The sequence below is a fragment of the Magnolia sinica genome, chromosome 10 (genome assembly GCF_029962835.1).
Source record: "Magnolia sinica isolate HGM2019 chromosome 10, MsV1, whole genome shotgun sequence".
In the NCBI taxonomy this organism is placed as follows: Eukaryota; Viridiplantae; Streptophyta; class Magnoliopsida; order Magnoliales; family Magnoliaceae; genus Magnolia; species Magnolia sinica.
The window spans coordinates 81,494,307-81,514,431 of NC_080582.1; the positions used below are offsets into that span (position 1 = coordinate 81,494,307).

At 40.6% G+C, this 20,125-nt stretch overlaps 2 protein-coding genes across 2 annotated transcripts in view; one reads left to right on the plus strand and one right to left on the minus strand.

Moving 5' to 3' along the window:
• Positions 1-328: 328 nt before the first annotated feature.
• LOC131217145 (uncharacterized protein At2g24330-like) overlaps positions 329-20,125 on the minus strand; it is a 35,299-nt gene continuing 15,502 nt past the window's right edge. Inside the window, exons 2-6 of the mRNA XM_058211931.1 lie at positions 16,127-16,413; positions 13,906-14,050; positions 2,132-2,241; positions 1,481-1,895; positions 329-753 (exon numbers count right to left, since the gene is read on the minus strand). Of these exons, the coding sequence (XP_058067914.1) occupies positions 503-753; positions 1,481-1,895; positions 2,132-2,241; positions 13,906-14,050; positions 16,127-16,396 (1,191 nt within the window). The 5' untranslated portion in view covers positions 16,397-16,413 and the 3' untranslated portion in view covers positions 329-502. The remainder of the gene's footprint in view (positions 754-1,480; positions 1,896-2,131; positions 2,242-13,905; positions 14,051-16,126; positions 16,414-20,125) is intronic.
• On the plus strand, positions 17,590-18,696 carry LOC131217640 (uncharacterized). Its single transcript, XM_058212576.1, has 2 exons — positions 17,590-17,961; positions 18,112-18,696. Exons 1-2 carry the CDS (start codon positions 17,590-17,592, stop codon positions 18,694-18,696), a joined length of 957 nt encoding a protein of 318 aa, XP_058068559.1.

Sequence of the window (20,125 nt, forward strand, 5' to 3'; positions counted from 1 at the left end):
CCAAATTATGTTTATCCATCCATTAGGCAGCCAAAGATCAAAGGGCTAGGATATTCTAATCTCCTCCCAATCCAAGAATATTTTTAGGGCGCCCCCATCCATCAGATCACATCAACAGGCAGGATCAAAGAACCGCAGGCCTGCTGCAAAACATTGTACACATAGGCATAAGATCATTCCTCTTAAAATGAATGTAGAACAGAACATCACAACCGTTCCATTAGGGGGCCTCAGAACGGACGTCGTGGAGATCCCTCAAGGGTCCATCATAAGACCATCAGATGGATGAGGCCAAATCAATCAGTTCATATACGTAGCACATGGTACAGGATACGAATGCACCACGTTACATTCCAATATGTATATGGTCCCGTTACACAACCAGAACGAGTCATTGTTCTCTATTCTCAACACAAGTGCTTCACACAGCAAGATTTGATGCACATTAAATATGTATAAAAGAAAAAGCAACACTCTATAGGCAATTTCACAAACAAAATCCTCAGCTAGCCAGCGCACTCAACTCCTTCAAGTCGTCGGTCTTTGCAGAAGTTTCCGTAACAGCTGCTGCATCACGTGGAGTCTCAGAGCTGCCGGCATTGCTGTTTGCATCGCCGGTGACTGAAGCTGGAGAGCTTGGCTTGTCAGAAATCATACCTGAAGTTTGCTCTTCTGGTTGCCGTGACCCATTCAGTGCATGGCAGTGCGGGCAGTAGTATGTTATGTATGGGAAGTCTTCTTTCCGGACCAGTCCTGCGTACAAAAGATACCATGCAGTTAACTTCCCTACACGATGAAAATACACATAGGCCGTTAAGGGATGGGATTGAAGATTATGCATTGCACAAACATGCATCAGATACGGATTAGTCATTATCATGAAACTTCCCGTCTGGCAGAATTCAACTGCAACCCCTTTCTAATTCGGTTCGATTCAAACCGCTTTAAAACTCCAAAAAAACAAAAAAAAAACAAACAAACAAACAAACATTCAGGTGGGCGATGCCGCTATGAACCAGTTCAAACCATTTGGTTTTACAAAAAACATAATACATTATTCATAAGAGGGTGATGGTGCCATGGTTAAACCGATGTGCCAATGGTTTAGTTGATTTGGACCAAAGCGACAGCTTCACTGGCTCAGTCTATACTTTGCTTTTTCCATTGTTCCTAGATAAGCAAATGAGGTGGGTAACATCCTCTCACCAAAGAGGGTGTATTGCCCCACAAACCTAGTATTGGAAGCGCTCATCTGCTTTCTAGCTGGAATTTTTTTTACCCCTTGGCTTTCTTTAGGGTGCGTTTGGTTGCACTAAATATCATGAAATTTCATGATAATTTGCACCAAATTAGACTGAATAATCGTGAAATTTCATGATATTTGGTGCAAGCAAACACAAACTCAAATGCTTCCAAAAACTATGAAAAGCTTTTAAGAACCATAAGGTTAAAAAACATGCAAGTCTCCAGTGAGGCTCACCGTTGTGCATGTGGCAGTTACCACATATAAGTGCATAGCACTGAGTTGGATCCTCGCCCACAAGCAGGGCCGCAATGCGAGCAATCCATCCCCCGTCATTGGAAGCTGATCTTGGATGATGTTCTACAAAAGCTGCCTGATTCTGTGAGGGAGAATCTGGGCTGTCGTAATCATGGGACATTTCCTCGACTAATTGCTGCATTTCATTACTTGTCGTGCTGCTAGCTTTGGAAAGAGGTTGTTTCCTATTCCGAAGCCCTCTGGATTGCACCAACTCGACATCACTGCTTCTCCCCATCGGCGCGTTGAGATTAGATTCATCTCCTAAATATACTTTCAAGCCTGAGTCTGCACCCAACTTCGATGCCAGAACACTTGCAGCAGCTGCCTTTGCAGCAGGATCGGGATCATATCTCTGGACACGACATGCATGATGTGAGTACGATATACATACAATATAGACCCCATAGAAGCATATACACACAAGTAAAAACCACATACGTGAGCTTGGCCAAACACAGACCCACACCAACATAAGCAATGGAAGAGACGATCAACCGTAAATAGAAGATGCATCCAGCTCGGGCATTATTTGCCAGCCACCCAAAATTCATACCATGAAATAGAACATAAATCAAACCTGTTCATCACCTGAATAAGCTGCTGTGTTATGTAATAGTTTGTTCGCTCTTTAAGCTCGTTGATTTTTGCCAGCCTTTCAGCACGCAACCTTTCAAGTGTTTTCTGGTCCTTGCGATCACCTACCAATAAACAAGAATGAAACATAAGATTCGAAATGTGCCACTTCACATCTTACCACAATCTTACTACCAACTACTAGCTCTCTGCAGGTAATTTCTGGATTTCAACAATATCTCAGCCAGCCTTTTGAAATTTCTTGTCTGCTGACTTCCTCATCTCATGGATGTGTAGTTCGAAAATGTTGAGAAATTAAAATATTTTCAAGATATTCCATAATGGTAACAGTGGCCATAACGGCCACCACGGCCATTACAGTCTCTTTCTTTATTGGGGAAAAAAAACAAAAAAAAACTTGTATCTCTCCTGTAATGTTGAAAAAAAATAAATCCAAGAAATGTGTATTTGCCCTATAGCAGATCATTACGAGGCTATTATGGCTTTTATAGGGGACATAACAGGCCATTAACAGCGGTTATGAGCCATTTTTTTTCCATAACAGCTGTTACAACCATTACAACCACGTAACGTTTAACAGTTGCCACCGTTACCTTTACGGCCCCACAACGTCATTTACGGCACACAATGAGTATTTTCACCAGAAAATTAAAAACTTTTTTTTTTTTTTTGGAAGATAACGGAAATTATATTAAAGAAAAGAAGGAAACAAAAAGGACTGTTGAGCTAGCAGACCAAATGTCCATGACTATGAATTATATTAAAGAAAAGAAGGAAAATTAAAAACTCGTTTAACCAGTGTCCATGACTAAATGTTCCCGAATGTGAACATGAAGCAATAAGTTTCAAAAGCTATGAATTATATTGGCTTCTTCAACAGACAATACTTTTGGAAACCAGGCACATCTTCATTATGTATAACATCTCTTCATGGAACATGCTGAAATTACCGGACGACATGCTCAGGGGTTCGTCTGGCACTGCATGCTCAGAGCTGTTTATACTTGCTAACGTTTTATGGGCACTCCCCCACTTCCATGCCTGAATCAATTGCCACTTAGCTTAATGCTTCGTGCAAATGATAGATGACGATCACTTTTTTTGTGGGGGGGTTGATCAACAGATATTTGTATCTTCTAGCTTGAGCGATGCAACTTAAAGCAGAATAAGTTTTTCAAATAGCTTGGCAAAAGTAGTAGCTTGTACTGGTGGCTAAAGAGCCTTTAAAGATGTTGTAAATAGCATTTTTAGGATAGTGCAGAGTTGATTCTATGGTATTTACGTGTTGAATGACTACTGTAACGACCCTAAAATTTTGGGCCACATAGGACCCCATATTAATCGAATTAAGAGTTTGATTTTGTGATTAATAACAAAAACAAAACACTTGAAAAGTTGGTAGAGGTACTCTCGGTAGAGGATAAGGTCAAAGGATTGATTCCTGACACCGCAATATTTAACTTTTTGCACAAAATTACGAAACCCCGAAAGAACCTTTTAGATCCAGGACTTCTCTCTCTATATAAGGAGGGATCGCAGAGAATTCTCCTGCGAAAACCCTAAGGAAAAGAGTTTCCATCGATAAGTCCCTAATTCTATTTTTATCTAAAATTTTATGTATTTTCGATTAAAAACCCTAGATCTGCACCATGAACAGGGCGGATCAGCCTTACGTCCATTGTTTGATCCATGGGAAGGTTTGAAGAATGGAGGAAGGCATTGTGTGAGATCTATTGTCATAGGGATCTGCTTTGGACTATCTAGCAGTGTCCGTCTAGATCAGTTTGAATCATGCATTCCTTAAGGCCAAAACATACCATCTCCCCAAATTCTAAAGTGATCTTACCGTTGGATTGTCCACAATGATCTATGGATAGTAGCAATAATAAACCATGCCGTAGAACAATTGTATATCTCTACATTTCAGATCCGGGCAATCCGTTGGTCTTTCCAAACTTGGTGATGGGGAAATCATTGGATGGTTTGGACCAATCTTTGAATATGATAAATCCATAAAAAACAATGAGAGAGGAAAAACCCCTAATTTTTTTTGGAAAACCAGATCATGTAACATAACTTGTTCGGCTTCGATTGATCGATTGAAGTTAGACTTTCAATTGATCGAACAGTTCGATTTTTGTCCAGCAACCAAAAGTTTTGATCGATGTCTGCTTTCGATCGATCGAGGGCTTCCTCGAGCGGTCTCGATCGACCGAAGTTGGTAAAAATAGTCCAACAACCAAATTGAATTAATGTTGGGTTTTCTCAATTGATCAACAAATAGTTTCGATCGATCAAGAAGTGACCAAAAGTGTCCAGAGACTTAAGCAATAAAATTCAAATTTCCTCAATCTATGATCGATTGAATCGATCGATGGCCTTCAAGCTGGCTCAATTGATCGACCGGATTGATCAACAATCCCCTGAATTGATCATCATATTTCCAAAATGAGATATTTGGATTAATAAGACCATAATACATGTAATTTCCTTGACTCAATTATTAATTAAGGAACTAATAATAATGGGTCATCTTGAATTGATCAAAGGTGGGCCCCACTGGATGGAATACCTTAATTAAATGCATGATTGTTTAAACTATTTTAATAGGGATTCGGATTCTAGATTCAAAACCATACGATTGTTTGGCGGATTTAGCTCTATCAAGAACAGGTGAGTGAATCCCAACATGTCTCATATCTGTACAGATGAGATGGATTGTTTGATTGCTATGATTGATTGTATTTCCATATTACGTTGAATTGTTGATACATGATGATTATGATGAAGGGTTAAAATTATGAAATTTCATATATGAAGATGTACATCATTACAATAATGAATTCATTGTTTCATCTCATGTGAAGAGATGTGTATAATGATTACGTATGTTGATGAATAGTGCAATGAGCATGCATTACATGCATCTATAGTGCTCTTGTGCTAATTCCTACAGGCCTGCTCTAGATAATTGCATGCACGCCTCGTGCTTGGGTTCATGGGAGATCTCCCTGGGTAGTTTCCTGGTAGAATCGTTACCAGATGCCCACATTTAGTGGAAGCCTACTCATGGAGTACATGCGGACCTTGCCCATACCTACCTATGGTAGAAGCCTGCCAGGTGCAGATGCAAGTTGACGGATATCCAACCCAAGTAAGTGGACAATTATCCCACTTGACATGCATTTTATGATATCCCTGCATACATACATACATACATATATATATATATATGCTGTGTATGAACCATGATGAGTTCACTCACTAGCCTGGCTAGGTAACGTTGTGGAATGACAACCGTATAGAGGTGATTGAGACGTAAAACATAAATCAGATGCTAGAGAATGAGGCCCGATTGCCGGATGAATCCCAAGATCAATGGTCGTATTTAACGAAGGATGAACTAACTGTGGTGAATTGATGGATTGCTCATATGAATTATTGTTTAGGAGATTTTGTTTCTTCATTATAGTTATTGATAGTTAGGTTTGATATAATATTGTTTATGAACATGTTATGCTGAACGGTAATTGATATTAGGGTTGAATAAAGTCCCAAATGGGTGGACTCGGTTACTTATTGAATAATGTGGTTTGAGAATGCATTAGTAGTAGTAATGAAGTGTGAGATTATGAGGCATGTGTGGATGTATGAATGTAAATTAGTGTGAACTTAAAATACATTAAATTACGCCTCTAAGCAATTGTACGATTAGTTGGTCTATGTACACTTGGTGTACGAGTCATAAACCATAACTTGGGTCTGAGGGTGCACACTCTATGATGCAGGACAATTAACCACTTGCTCTAAAAGCTCGAACTAATAGAGCATGGCGAATTAATCCCTTTATCTGGATTAGGACCTTAGCCGAACCCCCCTCGCACGGGTGAGGCCCGCCTCACACAAGCCACTCGCCCCAGGTGTGCCCTTGCATCTCACAGGCCACCCCACTCGAGCCCGATGTGAAAATGCCCCTGCATTACTCTGTATCCAAATTGTGGGGCGTGACAACTACTCATCATTAATCCCTTTGAGTTGTGGTAGGTATATATTCTTGTTCTCCACGTTACTCTCTTGAATGTTTTTTCTTGGTTTAATAAAGTTTCATTATCACTTAGAGAGAGAGAGAGAGAGCTAAGAATCAAAGCATTTTCCATAGCTAACACCATCCTTAGCAAGCTTATCAACTATAGAGATAGCCTCCCTCGTGGCATGGGCAAACAAACAGTTTATTCAAGATGCAATAGTCCATATCCCCTTGCACACAAAATTGAGCTTGCACCAAGCTCAAAAATAAGGTATAGATGCCCAAGAGATGACATTAGAAGAGTCGCCCTCCATGACAACTGGATATAAGCAACTCTTCACAAAGATTCCCTACCCTCCTATAAGGGCCTTTGGGCATAAGCTTTACCCAGTCCAACAGGGCCATAAAAGCTCATGTACATGGTACCCATGTCATCTCTTAAGACCCACCCATGCACTGAAGATTACAGGCTTAGATCACACCAATTCAGAAACAATCACACAAATTCCACATCCCACATGAAAATCCAATCATTCAATTAAAGGGGAATCTATGCGGGTCCAAGCCGACACTGGCTAGGACTGGACCAATAAAATTATAAACCAAACAATGTCAAAGGAAAATAAAATCAACTACTCATGCATAAAAATCAGTCCCTAATCCAAGGGATTCGTAATTTCAATTCAAGGAACCCTAAGGTGATAAAAAGGGGCAAATCAATTAGGGATCATGTAATCTAGGGTTATGATTCATGAAAACGGCTATGAGAGGATAAAAGAGGATAAAAACTCGAGCCAAAAGATGATCCCGCGTGTGGATCAACAATGGCCAGACGGACGTGCGCGTGATCCCGGCCGCACGTGTGTGGGACCCACTATTCGAAAAAGGCCACCTTGACCCTAGTCGGCCAGGATGGACTCAAAACCTCCAAATTTCAGCTCGATCCGATGTACGGTTTGTGCGTAGTGCTCCGCCGAAGTCTCGCCTGCGGGCCGAAATCTTGAAACCTGCTTCAATGAAGAAATCTAATGCAACAAAAGGACAAATTCGAAGTGCGGATGGTGGGGAAGATGGAAAAAAAGATGATGGAAGATGGGAGTGAATGGGGATCGATGTGGTTTCGCACCACGGTAGTTAGCCCTTCGAAAAGGGAGGGCTTCGCACCCACTTTTGAATTCTTCCACAACTCACGAAGAGAGCAGAAAAATAAAGCAGGAATTTTTTATTAACTTCAATGAATGAAAAGAACTACAAGGGGTGCCTATTTATAGGGAGAACCCTATACTCAAAAACTCGCACCATGTGCGACACCTATTACTTGGCGATGAAGTAAACTAAAATAAAAACCAAACGAGAAAATCTAAAGCGTTCACGATGTTCTAAATAATAACAATAAGCAAAATCTAAAATATAAAACCAATCTGACGAGTGGGCCACGATCATGAGATCCCATGGTGGGCTTTTCTTGACAATCGGGCCACTTTTCTGAACCAAAACTTGACTTCTAGCTAGGAGGCCCTCCCTGAACGTCGTCATCGAGACAGATCGATGGTGGGGTCCTCCATCTACGTACGTACATGCGTAGGGGTGGCGGCGTGAGTGCACGTGTGCGCGTGATGTCCCCATCACCATGTCATCTCTTAAGACCCACCCATGCACTGAAGTTGGGCTTTCAAAAGCCTGAAATGGCCATTTCCACCAACTATGAAGTTTACTTTCAATAGATCATTATTAATTAAGACTAGTCAATCCCTAAGTATATCCAAAATCAAAATGCTCTGAAATTCTTGTTTTTTATAGATATGTGTCGATGCCCTCATTGTTTGGAGTACCCACTTATATTATCAAAATATCCCCAATATTATCCATATCTTCAGCTCGGTGACACCGATAACACTAGCAACGATGCCAATAACATTGGTAGTATAAAAAAATTCAGGTATCAGTGATGTATTGCTAAGTATCGCCAATCTATTGATATCGTCAATATTTTCAATTGTATAAATTTCAGGTGCCACTTGAATCACCAATATTTTCGAATATGTAGATTTCAGGTGTCACTTGTATCACCAGTGCATTGGCAATATTTCGATAATATCACCAAAAATCTAATATTTAAAATAAATAAATAAATAAACCATTTCAATTTTGTTATGGGTGCATGGTTGTATCAGTGTTCAAATTGTCAACAATAATATCGCAACATGGGCGATATCGAGACTGTTGCGCAGCACGCCAACAACGCAGTGAACTGAGATCCAATCTCCAGTCTCACCCACAAACGATAAACAAGAAGAAATATAGACTATAAACATAATCAAAGCATTCCAAACAAACCACAAGACAAAGGTGTGGGCAAAGGGTTTTCTCTGTACTTCCAAGGGAGATGTTAGTATATTGTCTTGTAATCTTCGTTTTTCTTCATAGTGGAAGTTTGCATCCGTGGTTTTTTTTACCCTTGTTTGGGGTTTTTCCATATATATCTTGTCTTGTGGTTTGTTTGGAACGCTTTGATTCTGTTTCTAGTCTATATTTCTTCTTGTTTATCGTTTGTGGGTGAGACCGGACATTAGATCTCGGTTCACTGCGTTGTTGGCATGCTGCGCAACAACTAATATCAAAGCTATTGGTTTAGTTCTATTGGAAGGGATGACGGAAGAAGGGAAGACTAGAATTGAGAAGTTTGATGGTTCAAACTTTGCCTTCTGAAAGATGCAGATGGAGGATTATCTATATCAGAAGGACCTCTATATTCTTCTAGAAGGAAAAGAGAAGAAACCAGAAAAGATGACAGATGATCAATGGTTTTTATTGGATCGGAAAGTTTTAGGAATGATCCGACTCTCTTTGTCTAAGAGCGTCGCCTTCAATATGTCCAAGGTGAACACTACAAAAGAATTAATGGAAGCCCTAGCCACCATATATGAAAAACCCTCAACATCCAACAAGGTTCATCTTATGAAACAGCTATTCAACATGAAGATGTCAGATGGTGGGAGCGTGGCTGAACATCTAAACGATTTCAACACAGTCACAAGCCAGTTAGAATCCGTCGGCATTGTTTTTGACGATAAGGTCAGTGCGTTATTGATCTTGTCCAGTTTGCCAGACAGTTGGGATGGTTTGGTGATTGCCGTAAGCAATTCTTCAGGGTCGACAAAACTGAAATTTGATGATGTGGCCAGTCTAATTCTCACCGAAGAATCTAGAAGAAAGGCATCAGGAGTTTCAGGAGATTCAGGGAATGCTCTAAACGTTGAAGGAAGAGGAAGATCGCTGAACAAAGGAAGCAATAAACACGGACGTTTTAAGTCGAGAAAAAAGTCCAAGGGACCGAAAGACAAAGACGGGTGTTGACAATGCGAGAAGAAGGGACACATGAAACGTGATTGCAGGGTACTCAAGAAACAAGAAGGAAGCTCTCAAGGCGGGAAGGATTCAGTGAATCTATCTGAAGAGAGTGACACAGAGGCGTTGATCTTATCTCTTAATGCAAGAAATGAGTCTTGGGTTATAGACTCGGGTGCTTCGTTTCACGCCACTTCATGTAGGGAAGTTATATGTAACTATGTATCAGGCGACTTCGTGAGAGTCTACCTGAGTGATGATGAGCCGAGGAGTATTGTTGGAAAGGGAAACGTACATATAAATCAGAAAGACGGAACAGCTTTGAAATTGAAGGATGTCAGACATGTACCGAGTTTGAAACAGAACTTGATCTCAGTGGGCCAATTGGCCGATACTGGTTATGTAACGACATTCAGTAGTAATTCCTGAAAGATCACAAAAGGTGCCTTAGTGATATCTCGAGGCAAGACGGAAGGTACCTTATACGTGACTTCAGGACCGTATAGTTCACTCGCAGTCGCATCAATTGGAGTGAATGGGCAGTTATGGTATCAGAGGTTGGAACATATGAGTGAGAAAGGGATGAAAGTGCTATTGTCAAAAGGGAAGTTACCAAGGCAGAAGTCTATTGATTTGGAATTCTGTGAGTACTGCGTGTATGGCAAGCAGAAGAGGGTAAGTTTCAAGAAGACAAGACGTGCTCCAAAGACGCATCTGTTTGAGCTTGTACACACTGATGTGTGGGGACCGGCACAGGTATTATCTCTTGGTGGCTCACGTTACTTTGTTTCTTTTATTGATAATGCTAGTAGAAAACTGTGGATCTATTTCTTAAAGCATAAATCTGATGTATTTGATGTATTTAAGAAGTGAAAAGTTATGGTAGAAAATGAGACGGGTAAAACAGTAAAATGTTTCAGATCTGATAATGGATGAGAGTACTGTGATAAGAGGTTTGAGGAGTATTGTGCAACAAATTGAATCAAACATCAAAAAACGATTCCAGGGACACCACAGCAGAATGGTGTGGCTGAGAGCATTAACAGGATCATCCTTGAGCGTGCCAGGAGCATGAGGTTACATACAGGATTGCCCAAGACCTTTTGGGCAGATGCTGTGAATACTGCCGCATATCTCATCAATAGAAGCCCCTCAGCACCATTGGATAGTGGGCTACCAGAAGAAACGTGGACTGGGAAAGAAGTGAATCTTGCACATCTCAGAGTATTCAGTTGCACTTCATATGTTCACATTGATGCAAAACATAGAAACAAGCTAGATGCGAAGTCCAGGAGGTGCACGTTTATAGGCTACGGGCAGCATGATTTTGGCTACAGGTTTTGGGATACAGAAAATAGAAAACTCATCAGAAGTAAGGACGTATTCTTTAATGAAAAAGTGATGCATAAGGACAGTGTGCAAGAAAATAAGGCCGAGGAGAAAGAATTCGTAGAGTTGGAAGACTTACCGAACACGGGTGCTACAGCGCCACAGGATGATCATGCATGGGAGCATTATGAGGCAGAGCCACAGACATCGGTTGTGAGGAGATCTACTCGGAAGAGGAGACCCACGGTCCGATACTCACCCTCCTTACATTATCTACTGCTAACAGATAATGGTGAACCAGAGTGTTTTGAAGAGGCGTTACAGTCAGATACACAGGTTAAGTGGGAGCAGGCCATGGATGATGAAATGGATTCTCTCGAGTCTAATCATACATGAGAGCTAGTCACTCTACCCAAGGGTAAGAAAGCTCTTCATAACAAGTGGGTTTACAGAGTGAAGGAGCACGATGGTTCGAAACGGTACAAGGCTAGACTAGTTGTGAAAGGGTTTCAACAAAAAGCAGGTATCAATTTCACTGAAATATTTTCACCTGTGGTGAAAATGTCTACGATTTGCATGATCTTGAGTATAGTGGCTACAGAGGACTTACATCTAGAGCAGTTAGATATTAAGACAGCCTTTCTTCATAGGGACTTTGAAGAAGAGATATATATGCATCAGCCGACAGGATACGTGGCACCAGGAAAGGAGAACAAAGTGTGCAGACTGAAGAAAAGTCTATATGGCCTGAAGCAAGCCCCGAGGCAGTGGTACAAGAAGTTCGACAGTTTCATGTCGAGAAACGGTTTTAGGAGATGTCAGGCAGACCACTGTTGTTATTTGAAGAAGTTTGATACGTCGTATATCATCCTTCTTCTGTACGTTAATGATAATGCTTGTGGCCGGTTCAAGCATGAAGGACATCTCGGATCTCAAAAGACAACTGTCTAAAGAATTTGTCATGAAGGATTTAGGAGCTGCAAAACAAATCCTAGGCATGAGGATAAAGCGTAACAGGGAAAACAAGAAACTAGTTTTGTCACAAGCAGAGTACATAGCCAAGGTACTTGATCGATTCAATATGGGAGGTGCTAAGCTGGTTAGCAATCCATTAGCCAACCACTTCAAGCTATCTAAGGAGCAAAGGGCAAAGATGCAGGAGGAATGGGACTACATGGCTAAAGTCTCATACGTGTCAGCTATTGGGAGTCTTATGTATGTTATGGTGAGCACGAGGCCAGACATTGCTCAAGCAGTGGGAATTGTTAGCAGGTTCATGAACAACCCCGGGAAGGAACATTGGGAAGCTGTGAAGTGGATCCTTAGATACCTGGTAGGTACTAAGGATGTAGGGCTGTGTTATGGAGGATCGGAAATCAAGCTATAAGGCTACGTGGATTCTGATTTGGCAGGAGATATCGACAGCAGAAGAAGCACTACAGGTTACGTTTTTTCTCTGGGTAGTGTTGCAGTCAGTTGGGTCTCTCAGTTACAGAAGATAGTATCTATCAGTACGATGGAAGCAGAATATGTTGCAGCTACAGAAGCGTGCAAGGAGATGGTGTGGATGCAAGGTTTCATGGAAGAGTTAGGTAAGAAGCAAGCAGCTTGCAAGCTGTACAATGACAGTCAGAGTGCAATACACTTGGCTAAGAATTCAACTTTTCATTCAAGGACCAAGCATATTGCCATCAGATATCACTTCATACGTTCGTTACTGGAAGATGGATCGATTGCTCTAGAGAAGATTCATACAAGTGAGAATCCTGCGGATATGCTCACCAAGGCGGTCACACGGGAGAAGCTGAAGCTCTATTCAGCTTTGATTGGTCTTCAGGCTTGAAGACAGGGAGGTGATGTACTCCGAATGTAGAAGACGAAGGTTTATGGTGATGTGTCTCCAAGTGGGAGATTGTTGAGATGTGGAGCCACATCTGGGGGTTGCTCGACTAGTCGAGTACCCTACTCGACCGGTCGAGTGCCCTGCTTAACCGGTCGAGTGGCCCACTGGACTAGTCGAGCGACCCCCAGATGTGGCTCCACATCTCAACAGAGACCACGGTCTTTTGTTTCCTTTCTAATTGTCGACAATTTCTCAGCAAAATATCATGTATTGTCAATATTCTGAAATATCAATGGATGTTTGGATGGAAGGTTAGATGGTTGGGATTGATGGGATGGTCGGACTGATTTCTTACGACGGCATATCATTTTTAGGCCCCCATTAAATGGATACTCGTTATGTAAGCATTCTTTTTTTCTTTTTTTTTTTTAATTCCTAAATATGCAAATATGTTTATTTTAACATCTCATAAAGTTTCACTGAAAATTTCCACCATTTTCCCCATGTTTCCCCAATGTTTTCCTGCATTTCTGGTTATCGGTGATATCGATATTGTTTCTGTATCCCCAATGCAATACTTGTAATACTTTGAACACTATTACCCCTCAAGAATGATATAGTGAACACTATTACCCCTCAAGAATCTATAAAAGTTGAGATTGTCGTGTTATGGAAACTTGTATGGCATTCGCTTGGGTACTGACATTGCAATTTAACTCGAGAAATCAGATTTGACCTAGCCTTGTTTATTAATCATATGTGTCCAGAAGGATTGTATAAAGCATTTGTAGAGGGTAAGGATCTTGAAAATATTTTTAATAATACTACCACCAACATCCTCACTAAACATTTCAACAAGAAATTTAAAAGGTCAAAAAATAAAAATAAAAATTCACTCTACCCATACTTGATACATCCAAACCTCTTTGCAAATTAAAAACAAACATAAAGAATTTAAAACCACTAAATTTGCCACTATCATGATCAACACCAAACAGAAAATTAGTTTTGCATTGCATCCTATAAAATATCGCATACCAAACCTTCTGAGCTGCAAGCTTACTCGCAAAAGAATAACATTATGAGATAGATCAATTGAAAAAGAATATGGTATCAATGTAAAATCACAACAAACAAAAGTTACTAAATTGGTCATAAAGACTTCACCAATGAAGGAAAGAAATGAGATTTCTGCTTAGATGTAGAGTTTGGGATACTCACACATCCTTGTTAAGCTAACAAGTGTTGAATAGAGTAAAGACGACAGAGCAGGCAAGGCAAACATAGGAAAAACTCGCACTGCCCTCATTTTCCAGTTCAAATTGAATGATCTTGTGATCATAATTGCATAAGCCACCGCAGCAACCTGGAAAATAGACTGCAATGAGCACCTGTTTCAAGATGAAAACATTTCCTCTAGCAAAGAAGATTCTCCTGAGAATAAAAGTATCAAGCCAAAGAAGTCATGAAAAGAAACCAAAGATTTATCCATGAGAAATAGGATCCTCTTCCAAGACTTTGCACAATATACTTGAGTTTTCAATTCTGACAAGTGAGACCAACAATTCAGTGATCCAAACCACTGGTAATCTGGGCCCCACCGTGGATCGAAATGCCCAAAAATTTTATTGGATAGGACAGCCCAAACATTTTAATGCATGACCTACAAACAGATGATTGAAAAGAGTAATGCAGCAACACTCCACACTCAACTGAAAAAAGGCCCCACTGTACATGGGTCCTTCAAAAATCCTGAGTTGAATACTCCAATAAGGGAAAGGGAGCCCCTCCAAGGCCCGAAATTCAAATTTTCTGGGATTTTGAATTCTAAAGCTAACAGTATAAAGAATTCAACGCAAATCATGCTGATTGGGCAAAAAATTCAACTTCTGATAACTAAATTAACATGTCTATAAGTATGAGAGGTGACTGATCCTTGCTGTACACGTAACCTGAAATTTTGGATCATGAGGATCTACACGTACTCGAGGCCCATAGTCGTACAGAGGTAATAGAAAAGGCCTAAGTTTGGTGGTTAGGAAATCAGGATCATTCAATCTAGGAGAGTTTTGGGGCATGGTCCATTCACAGTGGGACACAACAGACCAGTGGTCTGGATTTTTGAGCCATGGGCCCAATAGACCAATGGTTTGGATTTTTGAGCCATTGGCCCAACATGTCAAAACTGAAAAGCCCAATGCATAGTGCAAAGCTTCACGTCGAGGATCCTATCATTCCTCTTATCCAATATGCATATGCAATGGTTTGAAAGAACTGTGGCCTTTGCATGTCAAGATGTCTGATTCAAATCCTAAAAGATATATTTCGTATCAATTTCACAAAACGAAAACCTTTACAAAAAGGCCTTGAAATATACCTGGAAGTTAACAGCTCAAATTACTAATATTTGGAAATTAATTAACATGCTTGATCATCATTCTCCAAAAAATCATACTTGAATCTCACTGTTTGTTTTTTTTTTGGGTGAATCTAATGGTCTGCAATTTGAATATTATGGTTCCACTCAGAACCTATGATTCAAACAAAATGCAAAGGTCAAGGCTGTTGGCTGAAGCATGGAGTAAATATTGAATTTTTACTTCTTTTCTGTCTAGATATATATTGGGACCTTTTAAGCCACAAATAAAACCCGTCACTTGCATTAAGCACTTGAGAGAGAGAACTTTGAGTTTTGGATTTTCTTTTTGCCCAAACACTACATAATATAAGAAGAAACTTCAAGCTCTCAATCATTGTTGTCCAAACAGATTTTCTTCTTGCACGTTTCCACATCAACAGTGGATAGCTTTACTTCTTATGGGAGTTTTGACGGAAATAATTGAAAATAATTGTATCTTTGAAAGCCAAAACCACTAGTATAGAAGGAAAAGAAGAAGAAGAAAGAAAAGAAGTGGATAAATCAACAAAAAGGAAATGACTCCAATAATCCATTTACAGGCAACTTCCTTTATTCTGCTCCTTACATTAATTCGTGGAACAGTGTGACGCATCTATTGAAAAAAGTTCTCCCAAGAGTGTACGAGCAAAGAAGACTTGCACGACCAAGCTGCTGCAGAGAAGAAGGGAATATCACCAGAACCAAAGATGAATCCACAAGAACCCATTAATCATTCATCTTCCCATATTACCGAATCAATGAGATTTGCAACGAACTCAACAAAAGCTTGAGACAAACGTTGAAAGGTCTATCATAAAATATAATAGTTAAACATGTGCATCAAAAAATCTGCAGCTACATTCACATGTAGAGTATAGAGCTCAATGATTCTTCAAACCCCCCCTTTTTTAGAGAAAAAATTGTAATTCAAACCCATTATTTACCTTGTTAAACGCAAAAAGGTATGCATATACTCAAGTTTTCATTTTGAAGCACGCCAATGTACAAGCAGTCATGTAAAAAGAAATGCATTTAACGAATCACCTCAAGAATCACAGAGAAAACTATAAGATTCCTTGCTGTCTTTCGCCATCTTTGAGCCCTTTTCTTCATCCTTGCATGAATAGAAGCTTCTTCCTTGGAAAGATGTTGCAATTTTTTCTCGAAATCCTCATCGCGTGCTCTGAAGATCCCATTCCAGATGCGAGAAAGAATTCCTCTCCGTTGCTTTGTTACTTTTCCACTTATGTTTTGATCAGTAGCAACCCTTGGATTTTCAGCGACAGCTGGCAGCTGATTCGCATCCTCATCCATTTCCTGCAGATTATACACTGCAAGTTCCAATTGTTAGACACTCAATGAGAAAAGTAAATGTAGCATATTCTGTCAAGTGCTGCAAGGGGGATGCGGGACATTGCCCTATTTTGTTTATTTATGGGTTTTGCCAACATCCACCTTCATTGATCTGAACCAAACCTTCTAAATTGCACACGGGGTGACCTATCATTGATCTGAACCATTCATTCATTCATAAAACTAGACTGGGAGCAAGCCATGGTGCAAGAATGACACCAATCAGATGATCCTAACACTTTGAATAGGATCAATTTGTTTTAACCGTCCATTGTTCATGAGACATAAATCACATGGTTAGAATCATCAAATCAAACTGTTACTTTAGAATCATAAGAAACACAAAGTGGGACTGTCTAGTAGATGTTTCAAGATGATGATTGAATCAATTTGTTTTAACCGTCCATTGTTCATGAGACATATATCACATGGTTAGAATCATCAAATCAAACTGTTACTTTAGAATCATAAGAAACACAAAGTGGGACTGTCTAGTAGATGTTTCAAGATGATGATTGAATCAATTTTGTTTCTCTGGTCAATCTTGACTGTCCATTTCATGCTATTGAGCAGAAGCTTAGGATCAACCGATTAGCATGAGTTTTGCACCATGGCCCTAGTTGCATGAATGAATGAACAGTTTGGATCGACAATAGGTCACCCCACGTGCCATTCAAAAGGTTTGGGAAGGTTGCTGACATCCCCATGAAGGTGGGCATTTTAGCAAAACCCTTTATTTATTTATTTTATGAGTAAACTGAGAAAAAATTATTAAAATAATATAAGGAAAAGCAAGATACAAAAAGAACCTAACATTAACGCATAAAGAAACAACAAAACAAATACACAGTTCCAAAACCAGCTCCTACCAACAATTTGGGGCTCACTCCTCAAAGCCCCCAAGCGCCTACTCCTCCAACCATCAATGCACACCTGACAACTAATTTTTGCACTGTAGGAGGCAAAAATCCTGACCACTAATTTTTGCATAGAGGTGGCTTTGCCTTTGAAGATCCTGACATTTCTGTCAGTCCACAGGAACAACAACATACTATAAGCCGCCATGTTCCAAAGGCAATGCACAATAGGACACCAAGCAGCAACCAGCTGACTCTTGATTATATCTAGGACCAAATTTAGAAACACCCAGCACCATGCCAATTTTAGATATGCCAGCGGATAAAAAGGTCTCTCACATATCAGTCTACGGTCCCACTCAAGACGCCAGACGAAAAGATTTTTGGGAAGAACTGAGTTCTGTTAAACAGAGCTTTGTAGGTCCTTCCTGCATGGTGGGAGACTTCAACGTTACCAGATTTGTGGATGAAAAATCTCACAGGAATAAGATCACCCCTGCAATGGCTGCTTTCTCGCGTTGGATTGAAGATCAGGAATTAGTGGATCTCCCTTTGCTCGGGTCCAGATTTACATGGTCCAATGGGAGAGCTACCCCTATCCTTTCTCGTTTAGACAGATTCCTGATCTCTCCTGATTGGTTGGACATCTTCCCTTCGGTCTTCCAGTTGGTTCTCCCCAGAGTCACGTCCGACCATTGACCTGTTCTTCTGTCTATCGACGAGCAGAATTGCGGTCTGAAACCTTTCAGGTTCGATTCCTCTTGGCTTTTAATTGATGGTTTTCATCAGATGATTTCCTGTTGGTGGGCTGGGTTCCAGGTGGAGGGCTATGCGGGTTACAGATTATTTTCTAAACTTAAACAGCTGAAGGACAAATTGAAACAGTGGAAGCAGAAGGAGTTGCGTGCTAGGGAACCGGAAACGGATTCTCTCCTTTCAGAGTTGCAGAGAATCGATGAGGAAGCTACAGTTATTTCTATGTCCACCGAAATGCAGACCAGAAGCATACAGCTGATTCAATATCTTTCGACAAGGGCATTAGAAAAGGAGATCTCTTGGAAGCAAAAATCCCGAGCAAAATGGATAAAGGAGGGAGACAGGAATACAAGCTATTTCCACAATATTGCTAATATGCATGCTAGAAACAACAAAATTAGTAGTATTGTGGTTAATGGGAGAAGGATAGAAGACAAAAACAGCATTTCGGAGGAGGCTATCATTCATTTCAGCTCGCTGCTTAAGGGAGAAGGCTGGCGCAGGCCTCGGTTGGACCACCTTCAGATCGACTCCATTTCCCCAGAAGAAGCTATTCAGCTCGAAGCCCCTTTCAATGCGGAAGAAGTGAGGAAGGCAATTGAAGCCTTAGGGAATGACAGGGCTCCTGGCCCTGATGGATTCCCATAGAATTTTTTCAATCCTTCTGGGAGGTTATTTGAGCAGATGTGATAGATTTTTGCAATGAATTTCATAGCAGATCTAAGCTGTCTAAAGGTCTTGGGGCCACATTCATAGCCCTGATTCCTAAGATTGCAGGGGCAGCTACTTTCAAAGAATTCAAACCGATCAGCCTGGTAGGAGGGCCATATAAAATTCTGGCTTAAGTTTTAGCGACCCGTCTCAAGAAGGTGATAGGAAAGATCATTTCAGGAAATCAAAGTGTTTTCATTTCAGGCAGGCAAATAGTGGACTGTGTGCTTATAGCTAACAAATGCTTGGACTCTATTCTCAAGTCCAGATCGAAGGCTATTATATGCAAGCTGGACATTGAAAAAGTGTATGATCATGTAGACTGGGATTTTCTGGACTACATGATGTTGCGGATGGGATTTGGGGTCAAATGGAGAGGATGGATTAAAGAATGCATAGATTCGGCCTTTTTCTCAATCCTTATCAACGGATCCCCGCAAGGGTTCTTCAAAAGTTCGAGGGGTTTGTGGCAAGGAGACCCCCTATCTCCGTTCCTCTTCCTCATTGTTGGAGAAGCCCTTTCTAGATTGCTTCATAAAGGTCAAGCTGAAGGTCTCCCTTTGTGGGTGTAGAATGAAAGGTATGTCTAATCCGATTTTCCACATTCAGTTTGAGAATGACACTTTAATTTTTTTCTGAAGCTAGCCCAGATAAGGTCGACTCCCTGCGTACAACGATCCGCTGCTTTGAGGCCATGTCTGGTCTGCGAGTCAACTTAACGAAATCCAAGATGAATGAGGTCAATTTGAAGACAGAGGAGCTTAAATCTTATGCTGAAGTTTTCAATTGCACGGTGGCCTCTCTCCCATCTTTCTTCGTTGGGCTCCCCCTTTGCTTAGGCTCGCCTCCTAAATACTTACGGTAGAAAGTCATTGCAAGATTCCATATTTATCTTGCCAGATGGAAAAGCCATTATCTTTCTCTGGGAGGTCGCCTCACCCTCATCAAAGCGGCCCTTTCCAACTTACCATTGTATTTCATGTCTGTCTTCAAATGCCCGGGACCAGTTTTGGCTATTCTCGAAAATCTTAGAAGGGACTTCCTGTGGCAAGGTAAAGAAGATAAGAAGAAATTTCACATCTTAAAGTGGAAAGAAGTGTGTAATCAAATTCAAAAAGGAGGTGCAGGCGTCAAAGATCTTAAATCGATGAATCGGGCTCTCCTAGGGAAATGGATTTGGAGATTAGGATCAGAAAACGGGAATCTTTGGAACATTATCATCAAAAGCAAATATGGCAAATCAGTGGGCGGGTGGTGGACTAAAGATTCTTTGACCTACAGGGCGTCGGCTATTGGAAAGACATTCTCAAGACAAAAAAGATGGTTCTCAAGGGCATCGGTTTTGAACTCGGGAAAGGTGCTAATA

What these genes read in the sequence shown, in the direction of transcription:
- LOC131217640 (XM_058212576.1), top strand. Translation starts at nt 17,590, where the DNA reads ATGCCAATTTTAGATATGCCAGCGGATAAAAAGGTCTCTCACATATCA. An exon ending in TCCCTTCGGTCTTCCAGTTG is followed by an intron (nt 17,962 to 18,111) that starts GTTCTCCCCAGA and finishes GCTGGGTTCCAG; the next exon opens with GTGGAGGGCTATGCGGGTTA.